General features: G+C 37.0%; 1 protein-coding gene and 1 long non-coding RNA gene across 2 annotated transcripts; one reads left to right on the forward strand and one right to left on the reverse strand.

The window, feature by feature from the left end:
• The first annotated feature begins 100 nt into the window (after positions 1 to 100).
• LOC113673156 (testin) lies at positions 101 to 9532 on the forward strand. Its single transcript, XM_027189521.2, has 8 exons — positions 101 to 252; positions 2430 to 2509; positions 2822 to 3008; positions 3418 to 3619; positions 3696 to 3949; positions 4794 to 5069; positions 6186 to 6440; positions 7175 to 9532. Exons 1-8 carry the CDS (start codon positions 187 to 189, stop codon positions 7520 to 7522), a joined length of 1668 nt encoding a protein of 555 aa, XP_027045322.2. The 5' UTR covers positions 101 to 186; the 3' UTR covers positions 7523 to 9532.
• Positions 6931 to 10445, reverse strand: LOC113673159 (uncharacterized). Its single transcript, XR_016182648.1, has 3 exons — positions 10309 to 10445; positions 9906 to 9975; positions 6931 to 7072 (listed from the first exon to the last, which is right to left on the reverse strand). It is a non-coding gene; the product is annotated as an uncharacterized LOC113673159 (long non-coding RNA).
• Positions 10446 to 12289: the final 1844 nt, after the last annotated feature.

Consider the following 12289-nt stretch of genomic DNA (forward strand, 5'->3'; position numbering starts at 1 on the left):
TGTTTTGACGGGCGAAGAATTTTACCATTTAGTATCAACTCACCAAACTGCTTGTCAAACTAACAAACACATGATTATTTTGCGCGTCACTGATTGGTCGGTAAATATTGTCGGTCTGGGCCAAATGACCCTCACCCGTACATACCGAGTTATTCGTCCGTCGCTTAGACAAGCGATTTTAAAGAGATGTCGGCTGCCGATTTCGACTCGCTTGATTTCATCACTTTCCAGGCAGATTCGAGCAGAGGCAAGGTAAGAAACTTCGAGGGTTTTCGTGTCGTTCGCGAATTTTGCTACAACTGCGTTACCAAGTGATCTCTCATTCGAGTGGTCTCCAGAGGCGCTCACTATAAACTTACAAATCCTTTTAACAAGCGCTAAAGCAATTGCAGAATTAGATTCCTCTATACGAAACACTCCTGCTGATAGAGAGAATGTAACCTTCTCGTGATCGCTGATCGGTTAAGAAAAACGTATCACACCGAGTTAAATTTCTTGCGATGTGGACACACCTTCGGTGTGTAAAAATAATCGCAACTTAAGACAGCTGTGTTCACTGCAAATTTGGCTTCGATGTACTATGTTGTCGAGTGTATTTTCTCTCATATCAGACAGATTTCTGAACTGCTATACTTCGAAAGCTTTAAGGACAAATCCTACGGTTCAAAGCGGTGAGAAGATGCTAAGATGTCTTGTAAAATCACTACCATTCTGAATTTTTTGTGCCAGTTCTTTGGGTGTGCCAATTGAAACTAAAAATTCTGTTGCGATCTTCTCACATGTCTTTAATTCTTTCTCATTACTGTAAACGCTTAATTGAAAGCTCAAGGCCTCCTTAGTGGATATAAATAACTTAAATGCCACAAGTAGCTTGCTGGAATTTTCTGAGAGTTTTTATCGTCTCTGCCTAGTTGACCTTCAGTGGAATGCAACAACAAACAGAATGCAAATGCCCGTAGGTGCCCCTTTGCTGATATCTCGAAAACACATTGTTTTGATGTCAACTGGCAAAGAAAACTCGTTTGAAACCTTTTTTGGTAACTATCAGAAGCAATTTCAAGGGCAACGATAGCGATCGTTCAATTTAAAAGTTCAATTAAAATTAAGAAACACTTCTTAGAGACTTCACATTGGAATACAGTTTAATTTGTGTCTCTACATTATTCAAATTCATTTTGTAAATACAAAATTAGTGTAGCATTAAGCTAACACAGAAGCAATAATAATAGTACAAGAATTAGAACACTGCATATCTCAAATGATCCTTCTGTAATTCCATTTGAGGAAAGGTTGAAATATCGAGAGATGACCTCGACCATGAAATCGTGACGAAGAGAAATTCTATTCATTTGTTAAATTGTTCCATTTGAAAATGTTAAGAATTATTAATTACTTCCTAGAGACTTTGTCATGGTCAACTGAATCCTATATCTACAAAACTTCCATCAGTGCATATTCAATTTTAAGTCAAAACTTTCTATGCAAAATAGATGGATTTAACATTCATTAGTTTCATCAACAACAGTTTATTACGACATGCCTGTGTTGCCAGTTCATTGTTAACAATCTACAGGGGACAGAGAGTAACCTAAACATGGCCAAGCTGAAATTTTCAATGCTGAAATGAAAAATCCCATAGTTGACTGGACAAAGCTATTAGCAGCTGTGCTTCATGTAAACTTTCATGCCTTATAAAGCAGAACACTGCCATTTTTTCCACAATTGAATAAACACTTCACGTGTAGCCACTCTGTCACATATGACATCAATTTAAAAAGTTGGACCAACTTTCTTGCTATAAGTACTACTGCTTAGCAGTCTGTTTCAACTGATCGCGAGAATGTGCCATGCAGTGTGATCCTTTTTAACAATCACATACCTCCTATGTAACATTATCAATCATTGCTGTCAAATGAGAAATCAAAACTCACAATTTTCCCTCCAAAACACAAAATTTTCCCACGCTTGGCATTGACGTGGTGTCATTGATATGAAGTGTAAGTGGCTGATCTTAAGATTGTCCACTTTATATTGTCATTCTTGGTCCCTATAACAGAATTGTTTTGGCACATGGCTCTTACTCTACTTGACCTAAGAAAGGCTAGAAAAACAAAATCTATTGTCTATCTTAAGTTAAATCAAGATGGAAGCCTTGTCTATAGAAAAAAAAATCCTTACTTTCCATTCTATGATAGATATCTTCTAAAGTTATGCATATTAATCCCAGGGGGAAAAGGATTTGAGAGGGGGGGGGGGAGAAAGGTTATGAAACTACCTTGACAAGGGTGATATTTTACTTTAGTTGGCCACATAGGTAATAAAACTGATATTTTTTGTTAAAGAAGCATTTTAGTTTTGAGTAAATTTTGCGGCTACACATAATGTACCTTGCATCTTTTCCAACATTGCATTATTTGTAAACTTTACAGGAGCCATTGGTTGCAGGTGAGATTGAAGGGCAGCCATGTCTGGACTGCAATTGTCGAGGACTTTCTTCTCATCCATGGAGGTGAGAGTGGTGGTGGAATTTGCACTACATGTGCATCAGAATACAGAAAACACTCTGAATACCTCTGAAAAACTTTTCCAGGACAGATCTTTATAAGTATATATAGCACTAAGCATTATTCAATGTTTTCTCAAAGTGCTTGTTATTAACTTTTAGGGACTAAAACTTAGCTTTTACCTGAAATGACAACATTTCAGTCACCGGTACATCTCTTGGTGGCAGCAGTAAATAGCCTTACTTGTTTAATGAATTGGAGGCATGCTACAAAGCTTACAAGCATCTCCCTGTAAACACTTTGTTTCTCATTTTCAGAAAGAGCTGCATTTTCTGCAAATGTCCATTAGAGTGCCATGACATTCCTCTGAATTCAAGCCATAATAATTTGCCAGAAGACCGTATGGGGGTTGAAGAGAAGCCACCAAAGCCATCATTGACTAAAGTGAAGGAAGCGAATGCAGAGGGATTTGTATGGGTGCCTGCTGGTCTGACAGGTGGCCAGGTATGTTAAACCAGTTATTTGTGATAGTGACCAGGAATCTTAAGTGCTTGATGTACCATGAGAGAATTGAATTGGATTCCTCCCCAGAATATCAATACAGTAACAAGCCAAGATTTTGTAAGAATGTCGAAAAATATCAACTAAGAAATTATTTCTGGATCTTACTCCAAATTCTCTAAACCAGCTTAATGAGAAATGTCTGATAGACAGTTAGGAGAATTATTGTCAAGTTACTGGAGTGAAAGGGTTCATTAGACAAGGAATGACAAATTTATCACTAGCAATTTTCATCTTGATAAGACCTTATTTTGTCTGACCTTATTTATAAGGAAATTTTTTGGAGCTGCAATTACAAATTATTATGATTTAGTCAGATTTTGTGAATTGAAGGATTTATTTTGTTTTTAAGATCACAGAATTCATGTCTAAGCTGCCAGAAGATAAGGTCCCAAAACTTGATTCTAAGGGTGCTAGGTTTTGGTTGAAGCAGCGTGTTTACCAGATGCCACTGCAAGATTTCTCTACAAAGCATTGCCGCAAACTGGCACTGGATCAGAAGATGGCTATGGATGACATGTGTCTGAAGAGGCTAGACAAGGCTGTGGGAGTTGGTAAGAAATTGTGTATTGCCATTTCAAACTAATAAGCACACTATGCTGACAGTATAAGCCATTATTTTCTTTGCAGGAGCAGTGAAAACAGGCCTCACCATGCCAGCATCATGCACTAAGTGCACGATCCCAATGAATGTTGGTGAGATGGCTGTGTTTGCCATTCGCTCAGGACCAGACTCATGCTGGCATGTGCAATGTTTTGTGTGCTCAGAAGATAGTGAGCTCCTAGTTGATCTTGTCTACTGCTGGGATGAAGAAAAGCAGAAGCTATTCTGTCCAAGGCACTGGAGCGAGTCACTAAAGCCTCGCTGTGCAGGATGTGAGGAGGTATGAATGTGTTATGATAAACTTTGCAATGGAAATTTATTTGATGTTAAGCATGGTTTTTGCTGTTACAGTGATCACTAAATTATCAACTTGCTGGCTGTTGGGGGTCAATTTTTCATCTTGGTAGCTCATATGCATCAGTACTTATCATCATCATCGTCGCATGTGAGACAACGACATGAGGCAAGATATCTGCAAAATTTCATGTTGATATTACGTCAATGGTCAACTCAACACAACTATCAAAATTTAGCGTTATTGATTTGTTGATAGGCAACACTTTTTATGATTTATCATTTGGTATTTATAATGATAATTGAACTGAGTGGAGCGCAATTTGGGCTGAAATAATATGCATGATTTCAAAATTGAATGAGCATGAGCGCGAGTTCCATTTGAAATCACAAGCATGATTTCAGACCAAAATTGCACGACACAAGGTTCAATTACCACTTTATTACATCCATTTTGAAATTGCTCAAATACAGGACATTGCCAGTTCAAATATTTCATTGATGCAGTACTGAGCTGGTTTGAAATTAAATTCATCCTTATTTTGGGGGGAAAAAATAACAGTTTTGGAAACAAAGGTAGCAAAATTTGCCACATGATACTCTTTGTCTCACATTTTCCTGTAATTTGATTGGTTACTTTAAACAAGCCTTGAAATCTGATTGGTTGTTGTGTTTTTACTGAACCCTCCTCATTGGCTGGGAAAAAAAGATGCAATTTAAAACAAAAAATGGTGTGATTTGTTGATAACTTATTAGAGCCAATCAGATTACAGGGACCACCAGTGATTTCAAAATGGGTTTAATAAATTTTAGAATTACCTTTTTCCCAGTTGATCTATGTAGGGGAATATTCCCAGGCTATGGACCAGAACTGGCATCCAGGTCACCTTTGCTGTTACTACTGTGATGAGTCATTGTCAAACCAGAAATTTGTCACAGTGGATGAGCAGCCTTCTTGCATCAACTGCTATGATAAAAAATTTGCCAATAAATGTGAGAATTGCAAGATTCCGATTGGTCCTGGCACTAAAGATGTTGATGTTCGTGGTAAACACTGGCACGAGGAATGCTTTGTATGTTCACAGCCAGAATGTAAAAAGCCTTTGGTAAGTTTCAGTCCTTGGACATTGCTCCATGGTCTCAAAATTTAGTCCTCATGAAATACTGTTGACCCTTTAACTCCCACAAGTGATCAAGATAGAATTCCTCCTTACAGTATCAATACAATATCAACTAGATTAGTGAAGAGAATAAAGAAAAATATCAATTTGGGGATAATCAATTGATCCAATACAAAATTCTCTGAACCAACATTTTAAGAATTGTATGGTTGACAGTAAGGAGAATTACAAATTTGATCTGGGAGTTAATTAGTTAAGTACCTGTGGTGGTCAGAACAATTTTAAACTGAGCATCAAAAGAGATTGCATTGGTTTTTACGTGACTGGTTCAGAAAACTTGTGGCACTCTTAACCAATCAAATACAAAACTAAAACCATTCATGACCTGGTAACTTGTCTGAAGGCAGTTTGATTGATTTTTTACTTTGAGTTCTCTTTGGCTTTTAACCCTTAAACTCCCATGAGTGACCAAGACAGAATTTCTCCCCCACATTATTCAAACAATATCAAGCAGACAAGAGATGAGAATAGAGAAAAATAACAATGAGGGGTTATTAGCTGATCCAATACCAAATTCTCCAAACTAACTTCATAAGAATTGTATAGCAGACCATAAGGAGAATTACTCTTGTGATCTTGGGAGTGAAAGGGTTAAACTTTCTTCTGGTTGGCTGTTATGATTACCTTGGTTTCAGTTTTACAACAGTTAATTGAAAAGAGCTCTAAGTGCAATTGTGTTTCACACCCTTCTTGTTATTATGCATTACAACTTTGCAGGATTTTTCTTTTAGGGATTTAAGTTATAGAATACAGCCATAAAAGTGGTATAATTTCGATATCTGACAGCTAGCCTTAGTCAGAGTGCTTAATTTAACCCTTTAACTCCCAGAAGTGATTAACATAAAACTTCTCCCTAGAATATCCATACATTCTTCAGCAAACAGGTAATGAGAATATTCAAACTTATCAGGTAGAAGCTGCTATCTTGATCTAGCACCAAGTTCTCATAACTAATTTACAAGGAAATGTGTGGCAGCTACAAGGGAGAATTAACAATTAGATCTTGGGAGTTAAAGGGTTAATGTTTATTTGATTTTGTAGCTAAATCAAGGGTTCACCTTCAAGGAAGACAACTTGATCTGCCATTCCTGTCGTGGAATTACCCCGTCCAAAGTTTGTGAAATATGTGGTAGAGATTTTGCTCCAGGGGAGAAGAAAGTTGGATATCAGAGCAAAACCTTTCATGAGAAATGTTTTATATGTGATGAATGCAAACAACCTATTGGTACTCAGCAGTTTATCAGAAGAGAGGACAAGCGCCTGTGTGGAAAGTGCTATGAGACTGGTTATGCCAAGGTGAGTGACAAGACAATGCTTTATCTTTGGCATCAAAGGAAGGAGAGAAGGATGGGGTCATTTTGTCACTTTGTAGATCAAAGCTTACCCCCCTTCCCTCTCTCCCCCCCCCCCCAAAAAAAAAAGGTCTGAAATCTAGAGGTGATATGTTTTGATTTGTTTGGCAAATTAGAATTAGCAATTGGGGCTTTTCTCTCCCAAGATCTCATTAATAATTTGCCTTGCTTTTGCTTTACAGTTCTTATGATGTTAGTTCAGAGAATTTGGTATAAGATTAACCAATGATCCCCTAATTGATGTTTTGATTTTTTATTCTCATCACTTGCCTGCTTCATATTGTATTGGTTTGGTGAGGAGGAATTCTGTTTTGGTCACTCATGGCAGTTGAAGGGTAAAACATTTTAGTTGTGGAGACAAACAAATTTTGGGTGACGTTTGTTTCAGGGAGAGAGCATTTTATTTTGAAATTACCTTCATACCTTCCTATAAAGTTCCTTGTAGCTCCTTGGTAAATGGGCAAGACCAGTGTTCAGTCAATGAAGTCACTGGTTGAAATTGGCTCATATGAAAAAGTCTACATTGCAGACAAAAAAAAGAGAGGTTTAGGGGTGTATTTGCCTGGCTACTACAACCTGAAAATATATCAATAATTTTAACGTCACACTTCATACCAAAAAAAAAAACTTAACTGGAGTTACAAATTGATTAATGACATGTTGAAATTTATTTTGCAGATCTGTGTCAGGTGTAATGAGCCTATAAAAACTGCTTCAGTAAAGCATGATGGCAACGTGTACCACTCAGAATGCTTCACTTGTACAATTTGCACACAACCATTGGCAGGAAAGCCATTTACCAAGCATGAGGGAAGTAATGTTTGTCAAGATTGCTACCGCAATAATTTTGCAAAGAGGTGTGCAGCTTGCGAAAAGCTGATAGAAGGAAGTGTCAAATTTGTAGCTTATGGTGAAAAATTTTATCATCGAGATTGCTTCACGTGTGCTAGATGTGGTATGGCTTTGGCTGGTGAGAAGTTCCGTGTGGTAGAGGATGAGAAAGTGTGCATCAAATGCAGTTCTTAAATTAGTTAACTGAAAAACTACTTGATTCTGCAAAGCTGGCACTAAATGGAATAATTAGATAGATAAATAAAGTGTACTTGTCATTAATTCTCTTGAAATCAGGAGTGAATGTGCTGGGCACGTCTAATTCTTAGCTTTAAGATAATTTTTTACAACTACTGCCAACTATGCAGATTCACTTTGCTATTACTTAATTAAAGACCAAACTATATCTCAAAGATTTAATGTTTTACATTTGAAAAGGAGTTCTATTTAAATTTCATTTTTAACAAAGCAAATATGGACACGTTTGGGCTGATTAATGAATTTATCACACATACAAAGTAGTTCAATCTTATTTTATGAATTTCTCAATAAGATGATCTAAGATTTTGATGAGGAGTTTGCATTTTTGTTTTTGAACCATTACTTGGTGGCCAAACTGTTAGCTTGCTGGACTTTGGGTTGAGAGGTCTGGGTTCTAGCCCCAGTGGGGTCATTGTGTGGTGCTCCTGGGTAAGAACTGGGTAGCGGAAAACTGCTAGGGAATCCTGACAAAATACTGAGAGTTATCCTGTGCTGGACCAGCATTAAATCTGAGGGGAGGGAGGAGGGAGGCAACAATATCCCCTTTTGCTTCTTTCTGCAGAGAGCTCAGACTGAGGTCAGCTTCAGTGCCTGTGGACCATGTAGCTGAACCCTTTAACTCCCATGAGAGACCAAGACAGAATTTCTCCTTCCAATATCAATGCAATATCAAGCAGACAAGTGATGATGAGAATAGATAAATTATTGATTAAGGGATTATTAGTTGATCCAATACGAATTTCTCCAAACAAGCATCACAAGAACTATACAGCAGACAGTTAGGAGAATTACTAATGAGATCTTGGGAGTTAAAGGGTTAAGTACAGAATTCTCTGTTCCTCTCATCTAGTCTAACAGAATATTTTACACTGTGGTTAGGTTATTTTATGGATTCATGAATGGACAGTGTCTTCCTTTTCTTGAAAACATAGAACAGTTGCAGTAGTTTTACTTTACATCAAAACAATGAGAAAAGTTGCAAGAGATTATCAGAATTATATTTTTTTCCCAAAGTGTTGAAAGAGTGGTTGACAGTCTGTATTAGCCTTCAAATATTGTGTGAACCCAAATTTAAGTTATCTTTACTTCTTACTTAGCAGAGTAAGATAATCTACATTTTAATATGATGTAGTTGCCTGGAACATCCAGTAATGTGTTAAAAAGTTTTTCTATCAATAGTATTGTTAAAAGAAAGGAGTTAAGATTTCTATGGTCTCTTTTACTGTTCCCTAAATGAATTAGGTACTCATAGAATTAGGCACTCACAGAAAAAGCTATATGTCACATTGGGCAGTCTTGCATGATTCAAGCTTTCATTCCCACACTGTTTTGCTTTTTGATAAGACAAATGCAGCTCAGAGTACTGGGAGTCAGAGGGTATTCAAAGCTGAAGGCTTACATGTATTTAGTTTTAATTTTAATTTAAAATTTTCACGTAGGTGAAATGTGAGTAGAAAACATTGAACATGGAAAATCCCTTTTGGGTTAAAAGCAGCTGTAGTAAGAGAAATAAGTACATAAAAGACAATATGGTGAGGAGTTGAACCATAAACTTTGACAGTATGGTTCTATGATAATGAAACATTAGGCAAGGTATTGCTGAGATGGAGTTGTATATAGTTTAGAGGTGCAAAGAAGTAGAGAATTGTAAGTTAAGGTAAAGAGTCAAAGTAACAGCTCTCATTTGAAATGTGAAGGGAAATTACACTCCAGTGTAGTGGCATGGTTTACTGGTCATGATAAGAAAGAGAGAGAGATGCCAGTATTTCCATCTATGCCTAAAGTGAAGCATTTCCATGTAAACATTTCTGTTTAGAAACTATTTAAAGACCTTAAATTAGCTAGCTAGTAAAGAAAATTAAGTGTTATTCTAATAGGATAATATTAGAAAAAGAAATTATTGTGGAAACTTAGGATGATGATAATAAATTGTTGTGATCTCAATGAGGTATTGTTAGAGTGACGTTTGGGCTAATTATTTATTTTTCTGAAGGAGAATGTCACTCTTCTGACCCAGATCAGATTTAACCATTTTTATTCCTAGCAGTTACCAAAAGTGGATTTCTCCTTACAATTTTTATACATTTAAAAGAAAAACGATGGTGAGAATAACAAATTTTAGCAAGTAAAGATATTGTCATATTTTTTAGCAAATCCTCAAATCTTGAATTTTAATTAAGAAATGTATGGCTTATAGTGACAACGTTGAAATTAAATAAAGTTCCTCTTCTTTACTTCTATTCTCAAAACTGCATAGTATAAAGAATGGAAAATAAAAATTTTCAAAGAAGGAAACGAGACGGATGTTGAAATTTACCTCCCCGGGCGAGGTTTATAATCCCATAATCTCTGATCCAGCTGGTTATCGTCATCTAAATACGAGTGTTCTTTGAAAAAAAATCAAAAGAAGAAAAAAAACGTAATTAAGAACGGATAAGCAATTAGATAAAACTTGAAAGAAGGATTTTCTAGGCTTTACTCTAAAGGATTAGCATTAATCGGCTTTTTGAGCCCTTATGCGGGTCAAAGAACGTGCGGTCTCGTGACAGAAGGAATTTGACGCGCACAGGCAACACGTGACGAAAATTCGTCACGAGAGCTACGTTTAAAGTGCAGCTGGCAGTTTACTAAACCGCCAGCTACGTAAGTTGAATTACACCTCACTTTAGTTAGCTTAGGTCGTCATACGGGTCTTAAAGTCTCGAAAAAGAGGCACTTACAGCTTGGATAGTTTGGAAGACGAAGACGCCATGGTGGACGAAAAGCGGGCGGCACCATTCAGGGATCGCTGGGTGAAAGGCGACCAGGCGTAGATTCTGGCGGGAAATATTGGCGAGGTTTGTTCGGGCAAGTTCAGTGGTGATTTCTGGACAATCCAGCTGGCTTTCATCAGTTATCCCTTTTAAGCAAGGGTTTTGTGTTTGAAAGATATTCTTTTTTCTTTCTCCGCTTGTCTGGGGAATTTGGGCCTGGAATATCGATTAAAATGAAGGAAATTAGTGCGTTGTTGGTGAGCAGAAAGCGAAGCAGTTGTCTGGAAAGGTAAGGTAATTCATTGTTTCATACATTGCAAAACTGATGGTGTGAGCGAGTGCAATCGCATTTGTTGTTATAAGTGTATAATATCTCAGAAATTTACTCAACTAGTGTTTGTTTCTCAATGGTGTAAAGAATTTGGAATAATTATTCTTAAAGGGGCGACTTATTTGAAGCTATGGCGGCACAGGTAACGGTATTCAACGTTAATACCCACGTCACCCGTCTTTCTTGCTCTGTGTTATCACTTGTCTTAACCCACAACCCCAAAGAATGACTAGTATCTAATTTCTCCTTACAATATCACCCCTGAGTCATGCAGTAAGGTCATGAGAATAAAGAAAATTATAAGCAGCTAAAGAAGCTGTTGATTGTTACACAAATTCTCCTTGCCAGCACCTGAGGGAATGTATAGAGAACAGTATGGGGAATACCTTTACTGATGTTAGGGTGTAAAGGCCTAATCTTGGAAGTTGTATCTAAGCTTTAATTTTTTTGTCTACACTATGATAAGTTTCAAAGTGTACTTGTTTTAATGAAGATTGCTAAAAATAGTGGCTTTGCTATCAGATACTTGTTCTGATTACTGCAGTTGCTAAAGGTGGTTATTTACTTCAAATTCTTCTTGTTTAGAGGGTTGATAATGCTTAAAATAGTCGGGTAACTATTTATCGAAGGTATAAAATCAATGGTTACTTATGAACCATCTAAAATACTGGGAGGGGATAAGTCTGCTGCATTATTCATAATCATATATGCTGTGGAAACCTAATTCAATTTCAGTGATGAGAAAATGGCATTGTTTGATCTCCTCTGGGTCTTTGCATGTCTTTGGGTGGGGTGCGGTGGGGGGTGTAAGTGAAGAAGGTACAAGGCATCCAAGGAAGATTGGGCACAGTGAGGTAAGGGGGGCTGTAAGGGGGCTGTAAGAGAGCAAACAAATGAAAATCTGTAACCTTCAGAAGTGCTTGAAATATACTTTATCCAGTGATTGCCAGCCAAAATTTCATCCCACAAATTTCACTGGCAGCCAGCACTTAGCGACAACCTTAGGAGTTGAGACTAGCTGAAAGGCTGAAGATATTCTCATTGACAAAACTGTCACAGCTTCAACATGTAAGCCTCTTGGAAACAAGCCTGCAAGGGTCCTTGATACCACTCATATTGCACAATCCATCATAGCCTGTGTGCTGGCTATCTCCTTTTTAGTTAAATAACTTAAAGACAAAAGATACCAGTATTCCTCTTCACAATTAACGCAACCATTGCACTTGAAAGTGATTGTAGCGATTTATTCACAAACCAGCAACAATAATTGCTAATGCGTTGTAAAAGGAGTCTTCATTAGTCATTAGAATAAGTTACTTAATAAGTTTGGTCTATTTAATTATATATTAATATGTACAATCAATACTTGATTATTTTAACAATATTACTGTGGTAAACACCAACAGCATCACTTAAGAACAAACCATTAGTACTCTTAACCTTACAAAACATTCTGACTTAAGGCCACAAATTTTTCAATGATAGGCCCCTTGCGTCAGTTTCAAACATGAAACATAACTGGAATCAGATTGCTCTGCAAAAGGAAAAACAAAACCCAACAAACCTAAATACGAAACAGAATGAAAAAAGAGGAACCAACTGGGAAGAGCAAACTCG

This window comes from Pocillopora damicornis, chromosome 13 (assembly GCF_964200805.1).
Source record: "Pocillopora damicornis chromosome 13, jaPocDami1.2, whole genome shotgun sequence".
Lineage (NCBI taxonomy): Eukaryota > Metazoa > Cnidaria > Anthozoa > Scleractinia > Pocilloporidae > Pocillopora > Pocillopora damicornis.

Bases quoted from the DNA above. Each gene is read 5' to 3' on its own strand.
- LOC113673156 (XM_027189521.2), top strand. From the start codon at position 187: ATGTCGGCTGCCGATTTCGACTCGCTTGATTTCATCACTTTCCAGGCA. The intron at 3,009-3,417 runs GTATGTTAAACC...TTTGTTTTTAAG, and splicing joins CTGGTCTGACAGGTGGCCAG to ATCACAGAATTCATGTCTAA. The intron at 3,620-3,695 runs GTAAGAAATTGT...TTTTCTTTGCAG, and splicing joins AGACAAGGCTGTGGGAGTTG to GAGCAGTGAAAACAGGCCTC.